Raw genomic sequence first — 20,866 nt, 5'->3', positions numbered from 1 at the left:
AATCCTGCTATTAAGTGCAGTTAGCCAAATACCACAGCAGTGACACAAACATATATTAATATATGAGGTCTGTCTTCTCCATCCAGGTCAGAATCAAGCCCTTTCAATGGTTTTTACTCTAGGCCTTTGGGCAAGATTCATGGCTCAAGAGCACAAAGATAAAAATTTCAGTTTGTGTACCAGGATGGTGAGGTATATGCAAATGTAAAAAACCCCTGAAATTCCCCTCTGTTTATACAGCACCAGTGCCAATTTGTATAAACAGTCACAATGGTACTTTTGTCTGTGTTACGGAAAGGTTTTTCACAGCCCAAACAGCTGCTTTGAGTTTTAAAGAATAATTGCTTCTGGCTTTCTTGTTTATACAAGAAGCAGCAGCTTCAAGTTTACTAGCTAACAGAAACAATAACACTAGATCACTCTCTACACAAGTCTGTTTTTAATGAATTCTCTTACCAATCTATCCTCCTGAATCTGGCTAGGTAGGCAGCCACTGATAGAAACAAGCAACTTAAGTTTTTAAAGACAGTTACTTTATTGTTCAATAATGTTTTCTTCATTACCATCCTGATCCTTTTCTGTCAGATACATAGCAAACTGGAGCTTTCTACAAACCTAATTCAACGTAGGTGGACAAAAAAAATTAGAGATACTGAACTCTAACAGTGCAATAAATGCCCTTTCACTTACATTTCAAAGTTATATACCTCAATGAAATTGTATCTAATAGCTAGAAAGAGTCACATACAATTAAAAAGGAAAAAAGAACCCTTTACGCTTGTAATGAAGAAAGAGCTACTTGTTAATAAAAATGCATCAAATGCAAATTTCTGCGTTCAAAATTGGGAATCAGTTGTGAAACACTAAGAGTAACTAATTCATTAGGAATTTTTCCAATGGCAAAATTAGTTGTCAAAATAAAATACCTGAGGAAATAAATGGTTTTCCATTAAGAAAATAAGAAAGAATAGACAAACATCATCACTCAGAATGGGCTAAACATAGCTGATCCTGCATCCCAGTGCCAGGAAGGAACTGTTAACCCCAAGTTCTCTTCAAGTGCTAAGAACATCAACAAGGAAGCTTTTGCCCACATATCACTCATTAGAGTTAAATCTGTTCTTGTAACCCTTTTTGGGTAAAATTTTGGGGGGAAAGTCATTCTATGCCTACTAACCTAAAAATAACCATGAAAATAATTTAAAATGTCCAATGACTTTCCAACACACTCGTAAGAAAGGAACATGCAATGTTTAAGTATTGCATACAACAATAACAGTTGTATCTTTCCTCTGTATTTACCTCTCTACGGACAAGGACTTGTGGTGATACTCCTACTCCTCAGTTATTGCCATAGCATTTACTGACTTTCAGAGATAAGAAAGCACCATTAAAATTTGCTTGCAGTTTGTAGCCTTCTACAGAGAGCTACAAATCTAACAATTTAAGGATCTGAATACTGAGATTACAGGAAGAGCTCCTTCTACAGAGAGCTACAAATCTAACAATTTAAGGATCTGAATACTGAGATTACAGGAAGAGCTCCTTCCCTTCAGAAGAGGAAGGAATCCTAGTCAGTTATAGACAACAAGTGGGATTCTGCTCTTCAAGGCAGATTTGTGAGTATATCAAAAGTTCTGCACGTGTAAGATTCACTGACTTGTGTAAAGCTGTCTTCAGGGTGTTTTAGCTGTACCAGTAGCTTAAAAACATCATACCTAGTACATTTATCATCACCTCCTGAAGGAGCACAAGGCTAAATATGTCAGAGAGAAACTACAGGAGGAAAAATGTAAGAAAAATAAGGTACTGTCTTGAGGCTTTTCTTCCTTTCCTATTTCTATATGAAATTTCACATCTGAAATCAAATTGCAAGTGTGTAATTTTGCAAATTTACAAATCCTTAAAGCATAAACAGAAAACCAATAGGATTAGAACTTAATACATTGACATTTAAGTTCCAGGCTTTAATGCCTTGTGCTATATGTACAGTATATTTACATGGTTAGATCTTTGGGGAAGCAAGTTTAATCAGTTTTAACTCATCTGTGCTTCAAAATACTGCTAATGAAAATTTACATCACAATTTTCAATCTTGGGGAAATGCAAGTTAGAAAAACTGGAGACAAGAAAATACCTAAAAATAGATCCCTAAATTAAAGAACTTAATCAAAATGGCCTCTTTTCTCTTTGATATAGAACTTTAGAATTATCTATTTCAGTGTGTTTCTCTTCAGTGTCACTCCTCCATTAGCACTACAGGTATGTAACAACTTCTAGATAAAACTAGGATAATGCTGTTAAAATCCAAATTGGATATAACACCCAAAATTGTGTCTTTCAAGTAAAAAAAGAAACAAGTCTGAAACTCAAACACTGTTTTGACTTTAAATGTATTTTTAAGATCCAGCTAAATCAGTATTTCTGCACATTTATTTTTGTTTTCAACAGTACTTCAGTTACTAATAAAGGTGTTGCAACTAAGATGTCTCATCCACACAGAAAACAGCATAAGGGCAGGGAAAAGGAAGAAAAGAGGAGAGGGAAGTGACACAAACAGAGCTTTAGTGTCACAGGACCATAGTTTAAGAGCCTGGAAAACAACTGCATCAGCACTCATACCCATGTATCCTGATTCCCTTTAAGTAAGAGTAATGTAACAAACACCACCATTCCATAGAGACCTTTCCTCCTCCTCTTTCTTGCTTACAAATTTGGCATCCTTTCCAAAGGATTTCCTGTGAGGGTAACATTTGCTGGGGTGCTTATGTTTTTCACTCATTTTAATTCTGCACTTTGTTGATAGTGTCAGGCCATTGTTGAATACAAACATTTGTTTTTAAACATATTTCAAAGAATGCTTGCATGCTACAGCTTACAAAGTTTTACAGTTAAGAATAGGCTGCCATGGGATACTGTTAAACAGCCCAGAGATAGTGCAAATCCATGATGGGAAAATGAAGAGAAATAGAATCCCTAGAGGTGCATCTTATAACCAATATTTTGCAGCACTTTGGAAAATACAGAACATGTTACAAACATTTGAGCTAAATACAAGTAGAAACGTTTGACTACTTCCAAGCATTGAAGAGGCTTCCTCATGTGGACAAATTATGCATCACTCTTGCATTCTTAACCTGCAAGCTAAGGTATTTATTGAACAAAATAAGGGGAAAACCAGAATAATCACCAAATTGTTGTCATGTCATCTGGACCAGAATACCTTGAGGTCTCCCATTCTCAGTTCATTTTAGGAGAGCTAGTAGTATAGGAGAGCTAGTAGCTAGCAGTAATTTCCAATACTAAAAAAGCCACGTATCCCACATTCTCCAGTGTACGTTTTCAGCATTGGTGAAGTACTGGAACAGGTTGCCCAGAGAAATTGCAGATGCCCATCCCTGTAAGTGTTCAAGGCCAGGTTGGATGGAGCTCTGAGAAACCTGATCTAGTGAAAGGTGTCCCTGTCCATGGCAGGGGGGGTGGAACTAGATGATCTTTAAGATCATCAATGTAGGATCCATGATCCTACATTAGCCCAGCACCCTGTTTCTCAGCATAGTTAGCAATCCAGGTGTATCACCAAACAAACATGGCTGTATAGCTTTTCAGACTCAGAAAACCAACGGCATTCAGTACCACCCTGCATCCTCCTTCAATACCAGTCTATACCCTCCATACTACACCTGCCATTTTCATTAGTTAAAGAACAATTTGTGGTATGGCAGAGATGGAAGGAACAACTTTCGGATAGCAAAATACAAGAATCAATTCTCCAATGCACTTCAACGGGGATCCATTTTTGGATGCTTTTGGCTACTTCTAGCTTTGCTGCCAAGTACATGTTTTTCATCAGTAAATACCAATTCACCTAAGATGGAGGTCAATATCATTAACCTATTATTAATAATCAGGCAACAGCCATATATAAGCAAGTATTTTGCAGAGAAAGATTGACACGTCTGTTACAACAATATAAGGCAAGTCATTCTTAGCATTGATAAAGACTATTCAGAGCAGAATTTTTTCCAAGAGTTGAAAGAAATTACAGATATTAATTTCTACTGACTATTCTAAAAGCAAGGACTACAGCTACGGTCCTGGAAACCTTTTGCTCTGACAGTAAGTAAGTTAAAAGGTCAAATATTGAACAGGTTTTTTAAAGAATGATTTAGCCACTGGTCAAAACTACAGCTAGCCAACCCCTAAAGAGAAACAACACTAGCCAGAATTTAAAAATTAGAATGCTTTTGAGAACCACCCCATGACCTCAGATTCTATGACAGCGTAAGTACGTGTGGATAGAAACAATCTCAACACTGCTGTCAGTCCAAGCAGTCTTCAGTAGACTTAATTCTAGCTCTCTTTTCATAAATTAATAATTTCCCCAACATATTAAACAGTTTAACATCAAGAAATTACATCATCCAAGCTTAAAACTCTTTCACACATTTCTTCGAAATAAAGCTTTAAAGCAAAATCTTTAAATACATATAAAAGGTTGGTTGCCTGCACACCTGTAGAGCGAAGTCATACACACCAGCCCAGCCCACTAGAAGGAACTTTTGCCCTCCAGCTCTAAATGTGTTCATCACCTCCTTTTGATCTGATCAGCTGAACACAACTGTGTGCTTTACAACCTGGGCCGAACCAGTCATCCATTTCCCCCATTTGCACAACATAAAACACATTATTTGCATTAGCCTCCTTACTTCTTTGTTTGCAGCAGACCTAGTCCCATGCTTCCACAGAACATTTCCTCCACTCCCCAGTTTTATGCTGTCACTGGATCTTGATCTTATCAAGTGCATGTAAACTAGTTTATTCTGGTACACAGTTTATTATGCTAGCAATGGAATCTGTATTTTCTCCAAACCAGAAGCTATTTCAGTACTGTATTTTATTTTCAATAGCATTTTCAAAATCTTGGGTTTTCACACCCATGGTTACAAAGAAGCTCGGTATCATGTCTTTGAAAATGTTATCACCTACAAAACACACAAATTCACAGATATGAGACACTCGGATATAAACTAATCCAAGGTTGAGCTGTAGCAAACATACAATTAAAATTAACTTAAGAGTAATGTATTTCAGTCCTTAAGAAGCGAGGCAATGCCTGTACACTTGTCATCTAGTATCTAAACGTCACTCATCGAGCATGCAAATCTTAGGACTGCCAAATTAGATATTCAAAGGGTGTTTCTTTGATAGCATGCAGCTCTTTTACATATGTGATTTTCATGCTGGCTTCGTTCATGTGCTGTTCTAGTAGATCATTTCTCTTTAGCCAACAACAACCTTATGGTAGTATTGCATGGGTGGAAAAGGTATTTTCTTTCTTTACACAGTACTTTAAAAATAAAGAACGAGTATTACAATTATGTTTTATTATTTTGGAACTGTAATTCATTAACAGATTACTAGAGCTTTAACAAAAAGCCAGGTCTTCTTTGCTCTGCCTTGTACTTGGCCAGTCAAGCTAATTATCATTCACATAGCACTACTCCTATAATAAAATGAAAACAATCCACACTGATCTGACTACCTCTAACAACTATACCCACATGGATAAGGAATTGAAAAAATCCCAAACCCAAAACATTCAAGCCAGCCCTAATTTACCATTAAGGTTGCAAAATCACAACATTCAAAAATTAAAATGAAGACAGTTGCATAGCTGACCCTGTATTTAGGCATTTTATATCTGAACTCAGTCATACCACCTTTCAGGAAACTTCATCACAAACAGCTCTGAAGATGAATCATGATTATCCAGTTTAAAAAACTATAGAAGCCCTGAGCCCCCCCTGCACAAGCATAGTACACCTTCCAGTATTCAGAATGCAGGTGTGTGACTTTAAACTCCTTCCCAAAGGACAACACCACACACAAGAAAATGGACAGCAAATTCTCAAGTCTGGCATCTTAGGCTAATTCAGTCATCCTTGCTTTAGAGTAGTCTGGTCATCCTTGCTGATACAGCAAAAACAAGGAGAAGAGGACTGCTCACAGTGCAAGCAGTTAAATGACCATAGAGAACTGCATTTTACTATTGTCACTGTTCTTTATACTCTGGAGATCATCCATCATTATCTTTCTGAAATTTGTTTGACTGCTGATGCTCTGATCTATTTGGTAGCATCACAGCATTTTCTCAAGATAAGCAAGATTTTTTTCCCCAAACTGGAACTTCAATCCATATTCACACTCAATCCATATTACACTGAAGAATAAGAAGATCATTCCACAATAAGTAAAGCTTCTAATAGCTGCAGGAAGTCAGGATTAAAAAGCAACATGATTTTTAGGGAACTATCTTTGATTCTTGACAGGGAGACAATCTATTTTGTAAGTTTTCTGAAAAACTATCACTGGATCGGTCTGGATTTCATTATAACAGAAATTTAAGATTCTCAAAAGACTGCTTGTGTGTTCAAGCAACCTGCAGAAAGCACCTCTAAGCAGACTTTTCTTTTGCTGCACATGGAAAACTTCACATCTATTACCCTATGCTCTGGCAGTTTTTATTTGAGCAGTACAGAAAAACTTCATTTAGGTTACACTCAGCACAATTCAGCAAAAACCCATCCTTCAATTTTGTGTCATATTCAATACTAAAAGACAGATGCATCTGTATTTTAATAAGATATGGGGTCTTCCCCTTTTTGCACTGAGTCCTGACAATTTGAAAAATGTGGCAAATGCCTTAACTACATTTCAACTCAAAAAATTGTATATACACCAATATTTAGGAAAAAAAATCCAGGAGAATCATAACTAGGCTTCATTTTTTTCCCCAGAGAATAGCCTTTATGCATGTTCAAGCAATGTGCTAGTATTGACATATCAAAGGTTGTCATTTACTAGTATTGATAGCATTCCAGATGCTAAACTAACTTCCCTATCTAAAAACTCCACCTTCAACTTTTAAAACCATAATGAAAATGCAGTATAAATCAATCTGACAAAAGGATTAATTATGGGAGCCCAACGAGGAAGTGTTTTGGAATACCACTAGTTTTAAAAGCCATTTACAGTTAAAATGTTACCATATAATTGCTTTATACAAATGACACTTCATATGGAAAGCCAAATAAATTGTAACAGTTTGTTTTTTCTTGCCATTATTCTTAGGTGAATTTATTATAAGTTACTAGAAGACACGCATAGTGCATGCCAGATGAGAACTCTGTATTTATAGCACACTAAGTCAGTCAGCAAACAGAATCTACTAAAAATATCCCCAATGGTATGCAGCACACCCACCCTTTAGGGACACTTCACAGGCTGTGGTGGTCTGATTTTTAGACAGAGTAGACAAGCAAAAAGAAAACACCCAGGTAGGTCAGTTCCTAAAGACAACTAAGAGTAAGAGTCAAATCCCACACAACACTTGGTATTCTGTTTGGCAGGCAGTCAGACACCCTAAGCCCTACGAGATTTTCCTACGTGCTTCCTGATCTCTCTAGGTCAATACTATTCAATTTCCACGCAGAAAATAGAAGCATGTCCTGAGTGAAAGTGAGAACCAGCCTCATTCTTTCTATGGCTTACCCTCCCATTTTTGCAAGCATCAGGAATTTGAAGCCTACCAAACAACAGACATCAAAGAGATCTGGATACACACCGAGACATCCTTATGAAAGTCATAATGATCACTTACAAAGGAAAGGTGGCTTTGGGAACACAGGCACTTGTTTAGAGATTATGTAACCCCGGATAACAGACAGCAAAACCACTTTCCTAGATGCTTAAGAAGTGCTGTTCTGGTTATACAAATTGTTTTCTTTTGATTGGTAAGATGCACGTCTTTAAAGATATTTCACAATAAAAACTAAGAGCATTCAAAGGTTTCTCACTTTCTTTTCATGGGTTAAACATCTACAAGAAAAGCACGCTCTGCTACCAAAGTAAATTTCTACAACCTGTAGAAATTACCATACGTCTCCCCTGAAACCAATTAAGCTATTAATGGGCAGCAGACACACTGCAGAAAATATTTTAAAAAAATATAAGACAGGTTGCATGCAAATAGCAGGGAAAACCTACCCAAAAATCTCCATAACGTTATTCAAAACTTAAAAGTTTCCTGCAAGAATAAGACAGCAAATCAAGAACATTTGCATGATCAAGTTTTCCATGAACAGCTGGCAAGAACAGGAGAGGAGAACTTACCCAAACAGATGTGTAGGCAATGTGTTCTAAAAATAGTTTTGAATTTCTAGCAGTGACAAACGGCTTTCTTTATAAGACAAAGAAATTACTTGGGAGGTTGTTGGAGACTAATCTGCAATTAGGTGACAAAACATGAAGAGAGACACCCTGACAGAATATCTGGGTAAGATAGGTATTCAGAAGACATTAAAGAGGAAGGCCTTTGTTTGAACTGGCACTGCAAAGGCTCCATCAGGTATTATCACTGCCTTGATAGCCAAAAGAAATATTTATATATGCCATTACAATTAGGTAGTTTCCTTTTCTTCAGATGGTTAACTATTTACATTTCTCCCACAAATGCAGTGCTGCTATTTTTTATTATTTGGCTTCTTCTAACCCCTTCCGTTTACCACGAAGGAAGAGAAAAAAAAGAAGCCCTTCAAAGAGCCTCTATCATACACTTCAGTCTTTACTTCACTGCCCCAGGCTCCTTATCACAGAGACCTGTCTCCAACAGAAAGAAATGAAAGATGGCTCCCAGGGGCTTCAGGAGCACTACTAGAAGCTCCAAACAGTTCTTTCAGCTCACTTTGTCCAAAGACTTAACATTTGAGACCAAAAGCACTCTCTAGACTGAGCTGGAGGAGGCAGCTGGTGGTTTTGGAACTTTTGCTACTTTTTCTTGTCCCCTCTTTAGGAAGGTTTATACCTTTGCTGCCAACCAGGAACTGTATGCTACACACTGAATGCATGCAGAACAGAAGAGCCCACTAAACACAGGAACAGTGAGACCCTGAAAAGGGATTGGATTCCTCAAACCCTTTTGTCAGAATAGCTCTTCTGAAGCCCCTTATCAATAGACTTGTCCTTGGACTGCCTTCCTAGCACATTGGATTTTTCAGTCTGTATTTTGGTTAAGGGGATGTTAATACATTTCCAAAATCTCCCATCAAAACTGACTCCTGTCTCTCCTTTGGAGTCAACTCATTGGTATAACTAATAGAAAATGAGGCACACATCTATCTCTTCCCTCTCCAGCTATGTGGTTGGAAAGTTATGTGTATGCATACAGACATGTTTGTATTTCTCTCAACTTTCACACTGGTCTCGATTTTAACCTTCTGCAATCAGCACACTTCAGCCAGCCTCTAATTCTTCCCAAGTGGACAAACATGGATATGATTGTGTTTCACTGGCACAGCTAAGTGAATAAAAACAAGTCAAAACACCAAAGCAGAGACAGCTCCTTCACTTTTACTGTTTTACACCTTGTAAGACCTATGAAGTACAACAGCAAAACTATCTCAAAATGCACATGGGATTTTTTTTTTTTTGTGTTCACGACAGCAAATAGAAATGTTATCATACCTTTAAAAAAGGGCGGAATTTGTTATAGCTTTCATTAGACTAAATCTTTACACTCTTTCCTCATTCTGAATGGCTAGGAAACAATTTATAGAAATACATCAAAGATTCACTGGCCTTCCTCAAACATAAAAAAAATTCCAACTGCCAGGAAGATATATCTAGTGGTACCAAGACATACAGGTTGAAACTACAATAGCAAGTTTCACTGCTTCTAAGGTGATTCACATGGACAGGATATCCCAACAGTCTCACTGCAAGGCTCACTTCACAGCACTTCTCCCAGTTCAGGGGGCGAAAACCTCAGAGCTATTCCAACTCCTTTGGCTGGTAAAATGGGAGCAGCATTGATGTTTGAATTGTTTAAAAGTTTCATGATTTCTCAAAGCAATAGTACTTGTGTCATACTGGAAGAGAAGGGCAAGAAAGTGAGCAGAAGATAGTCATACTCTCCAAAAAAAGGTATGGGAAAGATGAGAACCTCAGGAACATACCCAAATGCATCATATAACTAAACAGATCTGATGGGAAACCAAACAAGATGTGACTTTCTAGTCAGTTTGAGAGATGTCTAAAAAATTTCTTTTCTGAGAATTCACATCATTCTTCTACTGATACCTGCTTCCTACAATCCAGTTAGGAATTCAGGTTATAACCTGAGGCTTTCATAAACTTTTTTTTATAGAATGAAGAATCGATTCATTAGTTCTACCAGCTATTATTACAAATAGATGCTACTATAACATATCTATAAGTTTCTACCCATACTGTGCAACATATATTCAGTAGCTAGTGATAAATCCTGCACTGTAAAGTACTTCGTAAAAAAATGTCTGATCATTATTTGGCTTAAGAAGTACATAACAAACTTCCTTCTCCTAATAAGAGATGCAACTCTTATGCACATGTAACTTAATCTCTAAATTATTACTACAAATCTTAGCATATGCCTGAAAGCTGTTAACAGTTGTATCTGACAACACTATATATTTAAAAAACTGTCTATAAATACATGATAAAAAATTGTATATGACTGTATACAACACGATCTGAGATTTTGATAATATTCGTACAGTCTCTGCTCAATCAACTTGAATAAAGAACTGATGTGGAAATTAAAAAACTCAGTGTGAGTTTCTGCTATCTTCGGTTGAATTTTTATATATTATTCCCTAAGATACTCTTCAGACAAAAAAAGTTTAAAGCCTTTGTTGTAGTATAACAACATTCCCAAGAGCAGCTTTAAATTTGAACACCTAGGTGTTTTCACCAAGAATTCTCCCAGTTATGACCACCCAGAAACAGGAACACAAACACAAAGCAGGTTCTGAGGAGCTGTCAACATTTTAAGCGATGGAAGTAACACATCAGCAGTTACCCAAAACAAAAAAAATTCCAAAAGACCATCCATTTTTAGCTGAACCAACTGCTGCAAGCATCACTGACAAAAACAAGGCATACTGTAACTACAGCAGTAGCTTTGCTGCAGTGCTCACAGTGTACACACCACTATGTAATGCCTAAAAACACAGTGGAAAAACTAACTGTGGATCTCAGGGTCAACTCTTCTACACACTGTTCATAACAGAAGGTAAGAATATTTACTTTGGGGAAGTCCCATTCACTGAGGAACAGAGAAGGGAAACTACTGGTCAAAATTCCTGATAAGTGTTATCACCTTAAAGGAAGCTGGAACCTGTTACTGTGCTGCAAGAAAGCTCTTGAATGTCACGCACAGGTTTGGCCCCTGCATCTGGGAGTGCCATAAGATCTTATGGAATTTGGGTCTCACTCTACTTAATGCTCTAAGCCTACTTCAGGTATGCTCACAGCACAAAGCTAAACACACATATATTTGTTTTGTGAGACCAAGGCCCCTAATTCCTGAGTGAATTGAACTCTCCTAGAGATGAGGCATAAAATCACAGAGCAGTATTTACTCTACTGTATGTTGTTCATAAAACTGCACCAGCCTGAGGTCAGACAGGAACACAAGTCAGGAAAGGCTTTTATTACTACAGTTCCTATTAAAGGAACATAGACAATAACTGAACATGCTTTCCAATACATTGACATAATTTTTATATTTTCATTCAAATGGCATATTAACAAGGATAGTATGAATTTAAGTGTGTTACATCAGAGGGTTAGTATTTATACATTACTTCAGCATGCAAAACAACTTAGTAAAAGTGACAATAGAGTGTAATTTACTAATGGCAAATTAATGACAGTAATTTAACAAATGCAACACCCACGTGTCACCGACTGATGAAGCCAAGCAGCATGCCTAGAAACACACATAGCTGGAGATTCAGTTCAACTTACAGAAGTTATTCTTGTTCTTTTTCATTTTAATTCTCATAGAATTGCTATACAAATCCTCAAAATTAATTTTGGCAGTTTTCAGGATAAAAAGAATTTAAAAGAAACAATTCAGCTAATTTGCAAGTTACAAAACAAGGGAGGGGACTTCAAGCATGCTTATGATACACAAGATAAATGCCAGACACCACACCTAGACAAGCTTGAGCTAGTTACCACTAGGACAAAAACAATGCTTCAAGTTATTTTTCACCATGCTGATGCTACTAATGTATGATCTCCAGTGGGGCTACTTGCTCCAAGCATCCAGTTCTTACAAGGAATCAAGAAAGCACAAAGCATGCAACTAAATAAGGATGGCAACACTAAGTGTGATGTGGGGTGATGTATCATCGATATCACAAAATATTTAAATTGAAAAAATGAATAATGTTTCAAGTGAGTCCTTCTTTATAGGTGTTGCAGTGTTATATGATTAAAGAGTTGTTCATCCCAATAAGATATACTGAAATTTTTAATGAAGAAGTAAATTCATGACCATCTTGTGACCACATAAGGGCAGTGTATCTTGAAAATTGCTACTCATGCTCTTCACATATAGCACTCCTTATTTATTAGTGAGTAGATAAAGAGAGTGTACACCCCTCCTGGTACTCTTCCTGCACTGGTAAAACAACAAGCTTTGCATCATTTCAGCCTCTATAGTCTTTAATATAACAATGTCAGAGATTTGCAAAGGACAAAATACACTGTAGTAGAGCAATTATAAAACTACTATGTGCCATAGAAAAAATCAAATTCAGAGTTACTTTGAAGAGACCTTCTTGTATCTGAATAAAACTTTCAAGGTTATTGATCCTCATCACATTTACATTTAAACAACTCACTCCTGGCAGCAAGTCAGGTTGTAATATGTTTAAGCCAGGAGACAAAAAAAGTTTCACCTTTGAGCAACAATTGGCTGCACATTCTAATAATTCCCTTTTGCTTAGCCCGAGCTGCACAATGCTCCATGACAGGGGCATCCTTTCATCACAAAAAGAAAGGTATGCACCTTATTCCTCCTCAAGCTACCTTGATGGTGTAATGAGCATCCTTCCAACAAAGCACTCCTACTGAGTAGCTTAGTACTATGGTAATAGTTACGTTTAATTTCTAAAGAGAAAATATTACTATAATAGGGTTTGACAGCTTTCTGTTAAGGTTTGACCACTGGGATGAGGCAGTTTTAGAAATAGGAAATAACAGCTATGTGTCTCAAAATCAACACACCAACAAGAGGCGGTAGGCCATATGACTAAAACCTCACATACCCTGCGAGGGTTGGACCCCAGACAACTCTGCTTTGGCTAAAAACTGGTTGAACTACAGAAGACAAGAAAACCCAACCTGCAACAAATAGTATTCACAAACGGATCAACGAGAACACAGAAACATAGGAGTTTTACATTAGCTTCTTCTTTCCCCCCCCCGCAAAAAAAAAAAAAAAAAGCATTTGGGGAAGTTAGTTAGTATTTAGAAAGGTTAAAATAGATGTGTATATATGTGAATTATCAATTCAATGCATCCATTAAAAAAATCAACTTGCACATTAACGTTTGACCTATATAAGCAACGACCTTTAGAATAAGCAGTACTGAAAGCAGTCAGCAACTTTGAAAGCAGCTGGCAACTAACCAAGAAGATTTTTAACTTTAAGGTAAAGAACACGGGCAGCAAAATGCTCGTTCTATACAGCCCAATTCATCTCGGTATCGCAGGAGAGACAAAAACCTACTACTTGCTCCACGTTTAACATGCTTCTTAAAGGGTCTCAGCTTGGTTATTTCAGTTTAGCCGAATGTTTCTCATGCCTCGAGAGCACATGTGCCCATCCTCAAGGCTACAGGGTACCGGTGCTGCAAGCCTGTACTCCAGTGGCACGGGCGGCTATCCGGCTCTACTCATCTCTTGCGGGGGGAAGGAACAAGGAAACTTATTTTAACTTCTGTTTTTCTTCATTGACTTTCTGAACAGGGAACACGAGAACTCAGAAAGAGGAATAAGCATCAGTCACACGTAAATCAGTACCTAAAGAGGAGTTTGGTCCGATTTTAGAATAAACGGCGGAGACACATGATCCAATTAAATTCTAATTATGTAAGTAGTAGGCAAGAGTATTTACACAGGCACTGATTACAGCTATTAGAGCCTAAAGTCGCCGGCTGGAGACGCTCCGCTTCCTCCCCCGCCGCCAGGCTCGTCTCATTTTTAACTTCCCCCCTTCACAGCCCTCCCTACAGACAATAGGAGACGCCGGCCCGAGAGCCCCGTCTCCAAAACCATGCCCCCTCCGGCGGACACCAGCGTGGAGGAGCGGTCGCTCTCCTCCGAGTGATGTCCCCGAGTCCCACCTCAGGGCCGAGAGCCGGGGAAAGACCCCCCTACACTTACATCCCACCGCCCGCGCCCCCAGCCCCGCAGCGGCGGCAGAGGCAGCGAAACCCCCCCGCCCCGCCGCCGCCCCTTACCTCCGAACAGGTGCGGCGAGAGGTGCGCGGGCAGCGAGCCGATCACCAGCCGAGGCCCGCCGGAGGAGCTGCCGGTGGAGCCGCCGCCGCCGCCGCCGCCGCCCCCCGCGGGCCGCTCCCGGCCGCCCTCCTCCGGGGTGCTGCTGACCGAGTCCTGCGAGCCGTAGGGGCCGACGCTGTGGAGGATGTTTAGGGCGGACTGCGCCGCCCGGGCGCCAGAGGCCGTGGCCCCCCCCAGGGACCTGCTCCGGGGTGCCGACCCCGCGGCACCCCCCGCCGCCGCCGCTCCTCCGGCCGCCGCCGCGCCGCCCGGAGCGGCGTGAGGCGCCGCCGCCAGGTGCGCGTACCGCCCGCCGGCGCCCGCCGAGCGCCCGCCGGTCCCGTTAGCGCCGCCGCCGCCGCTGCTGCTGCTGCTGGAGGAAGGCAGATCCCCGCCCGAGTACGCCCGGGTGCGGCCATTGGCGGCGGTGGGGCTGCTCTGCTTCGCGCCCATGGTCCCGCCGCCGCCTGGCGCTGCCCGGTGCCCTTCGCCGCCGCCTTCCCCGCGGCGCCCGGGGGTGGTGGCAGTCCGGCCCCGGCGGGGGCGATCCGAGGCGCGGGTCGCGCCGGGGAGAGGGGAGAGGTTCGCCGGGGGAGGGGGACGGGTCGCTCGGTGGGTCGGTGTGGAGAGGGGAGAGCCGCCCGCCGGGATCCGGCTCAGCTGGCGGCCCCGGCGCGGCCGCTGCCGGCGGGTCCGGGGCGCCACCATGAGCTGCTCGGGACGGTGCTGGCTCCCGCCGCGCGGCCTCTTGGCCCCGCCGCCGCTGCTGCTGCTGCTGTGCCCGCCGCCGCCGCCGCGACCGCCGCCGCCATCCTCCTCCGCCGCCGCTGAGCCCTGTGCGGGGCACCGGCGGCACCAGCGCCGCCGAGGCCGCTCGCTCGCCCGCGGCGCTCCGTGCCCGTGCGAGGGAGGCGGGAGGGGGCGGTCGCCCGGCGCAGCCGCTCCTCTACCGTGTCGCCATGCTGGGGGCGGCACCAGCGGGCGGGGTGCGGAGCGGTTACGGCGGGCGGGGGCCGCCGCCTCTCTTTCCTTCCCCGCGCCCGGCGGGAGACCGGCCCCCGGCGGCGGCGCAACGGGCCGGGCCCGCCGCCTTGCCCCGCCTCCCTCCCCGCTCCTCCCGCAAGGTGCGGGGCAGCACCAGGTGAAGCCCCGCCTGGGCTCCGGCCGTGCCCCCCGAGGTGGGTAAGGAGGTCCCCTCGGTGGGAACCTGCTGGAGACAGACACACAGACACGCACGCACACACGTACACGAGGGGGGCTCGCTGTCCACCTGCCCGTAGGGGCTGCCCCGCCGGGAAAGGAGTGAATGAGCAAGAGCGCGGTGCTCGAGGGCGGGAGGCGGCCCCTGGGTCCGCTCTCCCCTCGAGCCCCGGCAGGTAAAGGAGGAGCGGAGCGGTGCAGCGGGAGGCGGCTCGGCGGGGCGGACAAGGCCGGGGCGGCGGGTGGCCTCCTGCCGCCCGGTTCTCTGCTCTTGCGGCTCCAGCATGCCCGGATGCCCGACCTCGGCGGCCGGGGCGGCTCCTGGTTGCTCGGCTGGGCCGCTCCCCGAGTCCCGGGCTGGCGAAGCGGGCGGTGTAAGGGCCGCTTGGCCACATCGGGAGCTCTCCCGGGTCCGGGGCTTCCAGCCTGGGCGGTTTGCTGCCAGTCTCGGCTCTTCTGAAATGAGGACATACCAGGAGACTTATGGGACGTATGGGGAAGCTGGACAAGAAGGATGAAAATCTCATGTCTCTGCTTCACAGGCGATACAGGAAAATCCCGTAGACCTCAGTCTCTCACTCAGAGAAAAACTCATATTTTTACACAAGAATTGACTAACCTGAAAATTTTGGCCCAGTGAATAATATCCATGTGGATAACAGGCTTGGTTTGCTCCTGACAGAATTATCAGAGACATAAAATTATTTTGTTCTTTAAAGGTATGTGATGTTGAATGTCATGTACATTGAATTTATATAAATATGATTCCTACAATCACTCATTCAAGGAAAACTGTTTTTATGGATTATCGTCTGTTCTAATATAAGGTATGTCACCATGAAGCACTGCTACACACCAACTCAGGTCTCTCCATCGTACTGTCTCGGTAGGGACCCCAACTACCTTCCTGCCTGTGTCACAATGGCATAGAACCCAAGCTGATTTACAATTAACACAATAAAACTGATCAAAACCTTAATTAATACACAAAGTATTATGTAACATTTTCTGTATTACATGTTATTATTACATGTATTATGTATATATAAGGTACAAACCTAACATTTACATGTACATGTTCCACTTACATGGAACATTACATGTACACTTACGGCATATTTGATGTTCCTCCTCAGATGCAAATAGGCACAAAGGCCTCCCTTTCCCCCTCCTTTCACCATCTCTTACAACTGCATGTGGTCGTGTTCTGGCATCAGTGCAGCTCACAGCTGAATTTGCAAAAAGAGGTACCATAGTTGGGGGTGGCACAAGAGATTACTAGCCCCAACTCTTCATTCCAACACCACTTTTCTGGATAGCTGAGACACTGTGAATAATCTGAACCCCATTTAGAGGATGCTGCTGTAAACTATTGCCCGTTTCAGTAAGAGGCAGTGATTCCACAGCTGTCTCATGAACAGCTTGGTCCTTTGTGTGCTGGGTGCTGGGCAGACAGCTGGGGTCGATAATCTGCCGTCCCAAGCTATGTCATCCCCACTTGTGAATTATAAGCTGCAGTCTCTCCTAGCAGTGGTAGATACTCCAAAGTAGATCAATCATGAGCACTTTCTAGTTGTTTTCTACAGAAAAAAAAAATCAGTGTGAATACACTGTCTGCTCTACCACTGATTGCTTTTTAAATCCTTGTCCAGCTTCAGCCAAATCTCAGAGACATTAATAGTATAGAAAATAAATGGTTATGTAGAAGGTAGAGATCCTAATGTTCCCACCAAAAGGAAAGCTACTGTAGGAATTCCTATCTTGCTAGATTCCAAGAATCTGCTCAGGCAAGGGATGTTGCAAACATGACTCATAATTTCTGCTGCTCACAGAATGCCTGTGGCATGTTGAGCCCTATTGGAGCAGGTTTAGAGGGAGCATGCTCAGAGTTTTATGGAGTTTTTAAAATTTCCACTACTGAGTGCTAGTAGAGCTGGTCAGCTGCTAGAATAAACAGCATTTTGAAAGTAGTACATTGCTACACAGTACCACAGTACTTTCTGTATTTTTTTTACAGTGGATCTAAGAGTTGAGCAGGTATTAAATACAGATTATATTTGACTGTGAATAACCTTTTATTCAATTTAGGATTAAAATATAAAATCTATGGGGGGAAAAAAGCTCTTAAGACATCTAGCCAGTTACTGTCTAACAGTCAGAAAATTACCTTTAACAGCATAGGATATGTCACAGAAAAAAAGTCACAACAACAGTCCAGCCTGTGTTCCCTTCTCAGAGAACATGACTATTTCCTGTGCAATGTGTTTGTTTGTTGGGGTTTTTTTAAGGCTTCAGTTTTTGTTTTGTATCTAGGACATATTTGCAGCTCGCACTATCAAGTGTGAGTCTAAACAAGACACATATCTCAAAGAACACCTAGATCTTCAGAAAAGCAATGTGTCATGCCTCTGAGCCAGCTTTCTCCCCTCTGTTCTCCTCGTCTCTCTTAAAAATGGTTGAATAGAGATTTTTCTGCATATCGAAATTTGCTTTATATCAGCAACAGTACAGTTAGGTTTTCAGGCTAACGTTTCTTCTAACAAATGTCTACTAGTCTTTTAGTCTTGTAGAGGCAAGTACCTGGCACTGTAACCTCCACCCCTGTGTTCATTAACACACTCCAGAAATAGTTTGCATAAAAAATTCCTAAGTTAAAAAAAAGTAACTAGTGATGAGAGGAAACAGTACAGAGAGAAAGTAGAATATCTTGGTGCTGACCATATTTCCACAGATTTCAAGGACTCAAAGGAAAGCAGATAGTTATATAAAAATTGACTTTGATAGGCCTATATGGGTGAATGCTGCTATTATTCCTGTGGAAACATATCTAGGGACTCTTATTCATACTTAAATAAGCACTACTTGTTCCTTGTCCAGGATAGTGGGAAAAAACTGGTTTAGACAGGCAAATATACTTGCTGTTCTTTGTCACAAGCTGCATACCTCCACTTCAGTTCTGGTTACACCACCTCATCTATCAGCAACTGAAAATAATGAACTTGTTTCTTGACCAGTTTCCTTGAACATACCAAGTGGCAGGTGTGCCCTAGGCATACAAAATTAGCCATCAATATATTCATAATATTGCACATTTTGGAAAATGTGAGCTGATAAATGGAACAGGGGTCTGCATTTTACTCAACAGTGAGCTATGCAGACAGATCAGCCCCCCTCTCCCTTCCTGCCCCCTTCTTTGGTGGCTTTTAAAGGGACACTGAAACAAGGATTTAAGCAAGGTTTCATTTCTGACAGAAGCATCTGACCCTGAACTAATAAAGCCAGCCAGAGTTTCATTCTGTTCAGAACTGATCAGACACTCTTTTCTAAAGGAGAAAGATTTAAAAAGTAGCAGCACAAACTCATAACATGCAGCTTAATTTTATAAGAGCTAGTGTGGGCTCCTCAAACGGTTTGGCCAACTAGATTTTCTGAGCAGTTACCAAACTAGAAGTGCACAATGTGGTTGGAAGAGATCAACGCAGTTTTTATATTACTGTGTATTTCATCTGTTTAAAATAAAAAGTGCTGCACACCGCTTCTGCACAGATACTGAAAATAGACACTTCTGATGTGTTCTGTTGCTCATAGAGAAAACAAAACAGAACATTTTGTCCCTCTGAAATAAGATGTGTAAAAGACACATGCCTTCCATCTGTAGCTAGAGTAAGCCATCCAGCAGGCAAGAGTTTTATACTTTCACATCTGTATCCTAAGGGAAATAGGTCCCATATTATCCCTCTCAGTGTGACCTACAAAGTATACATAACCTTGTTGTAGGAATCTCTTTAGATATATTTTAGTGTCAGTGAATCTCCAGCTAGTGACTGGTATTTCAATGCAGGAGACCCTGTTATCCAGTATCTTAGATTTTTATTTGCATTGAATAACTTTTTGTATGTATTGACTTTAATCCTATGGAGATTTATGCGTATGCTTACGCTGATGTATGAAAAACAGTTCTGCAACATGTTGTGATCAGTCTTCATGGAATAAAAAAAATAAGCAGCTTTCAAGCTCAAGGTTTAGGTCATAAAATTATTCTGGAAATGTGTGGTGATGCTTACAAGGATAAGGAAGTTTATCCTTGCTTTATAAAAATTCTGTTAAAGCCATCTACCTTTTGTTTGAAGTTTATGCTTTTTTGAAATTTCTATCACACTGCAGACAGTATGCTTGAATTTTTACACTAGAGGTACCCGTAGAGGAAAGTAATGTTCACAGAAAAGATAACTTGATCTTAAAAATAAGCTGACATTTTGACTGGCCTTATTGATTGACCATTTGGTACAGAAAAAAATACTTGGAAACAACATACTTCAAGAAATGGCAACTTCTGCTGTGCACTTCATTACCACATGCTACAAAGTAGCACTTTAAGAAATATACTTCAGTCTAAGATTTTTCATAGGAAAGGGCATTCACCATAATAATTTCTAAGCTGTTCTACATTCACAGTTGTATTACTGTAACCACGGAGTACCTGTGTAGGTAACCAAATGCAATACCAAATGCTATTCATATGAACTTGCCATTTTAGTACATGATCAGGCCAGTACTGTTATCAGTTCTCCCATAAACTCTATTAGTTTTGCTCGTTGGTGGGGATTTTTTGGTATTATCTTTGAATCAGTTATCCTACTGTGTAGTTTACTGACCTTTCATGCAGCTATAGCTCCCCCAATGCTATCTTTCTTTAGAATCTACTGTGCAGCTCATTTTTCTTATATACTCAAGGTACAGCAGAAGACAAATAGCTGCTTAGACTATGCCCATTTCTACACTACAGGCATTTGCACCAATTCATAAATGAAGTGACATCAATGCATGTTTATCTGGGTAAGGCGTGGGATGTGAGTCCAGGGCAGATGAGCTGACATATAAAGGTCGCATCGAGCTCATTTTTCTGTTTCTGTGATTTCTAAGAAGAGGGGGTGGAGGACAAACCAGCATGTGGGAAGTATGTTTACTCTCTTATTTTCAGATCTCGTGTCTTGGTGCCCAGCAATGCCAGCTGAATGTGGATTCAGGAGTTGGGGGAGGACTATCGGTCACCTAAGCTCCCTTTACTTGGGCAGAGAGAAATAATGGTAGTCTTTCAAGCTATATTCCTGAACTACACTAATTTGCTTTGCAATGCAGGGTGTGACTGTGAAACCCCTCTGCAACTAGAGAGGCAGCTGGCTTTACAGAGAACCTTATCTAGAGCAGTTTGTCATAGTTAATAAGGAAGGCACTTCAAGATGTGACATAGTTAAATCAGTTTTCAGAA

At 41.5% G+C, this 20,866-nt stretch overlaps 1 protein-coding gene and 1 long non-coding RNA gene across 7 annotated transcripts in view; one reads left to right on the top strand and one right to left on the bottom strand.

Annotated features, from left to right (window-relative positions):
* ZNRF2 (zinc and ring finger 2) overlaps positions 1–15,746 on the bottom strand; it is a 51,968-nt gene extending 36,222 nt beyond the window's left edge. For 2 of the 3 annotated variants that reach the window (XR_004355479.1, XM_032680394.1), the window contains exon 1: positions 14,358–15,386. Coding sequence is in view for 1 of the 3 variants with exons in the window: in XM_032680394.1 (XP_032536285.1) it covers positions 14,358–15,105 (748 nt within the window). In the remaining 2 variants the exon portion in view is untranslated. Of the gene's footprint in view, positions 1–14,357 lie in introns of all 3 variants that reach the window. The other variant, XR_004355481.1, reaches the window with a different exon arrangement.
* Positions 15,426–20,866, top strand: part of LOC116783122 — a 31,268-nt gene continuing 25,827 nt past the window's right edge. The window contains exon 1 of one of the 4 annotated variants that reach the window (XR_004355483.1): positions 15,426–15,538. This is a non-coding gene — a long non-coding RNA (uncharacterized LOC116783122). Of the gene's footprint in view, positions 15,576–20,866 lie in introns of all 4 variants that reach the window. The other 3 variants (XR_004355484.1, XR_004355486.1, XR_004355488.1) reach the window with 3 other exon arrangements.

Source organism: Chiroxiphia lanceolata, chromosome 1, assembly GCF_009829145.1.
Source record: "Chiroxiphia lanceolata isolate bChiLan1 chromosome 1, bChiLan1.pri, whole genome shotgun sequence".
Lineage (NCBI taxonomy): Eukaryota > Metazoa > Chordata > Aves > Passeriformes > Pipridae > Chiroxiphia > Chiroxiphia lanceolata.
The sequence above is the reverse complement of the archived record's forward strand: the minus strand, read 5'-3'. Positions and strand labels throughout refer to the sequence as shown.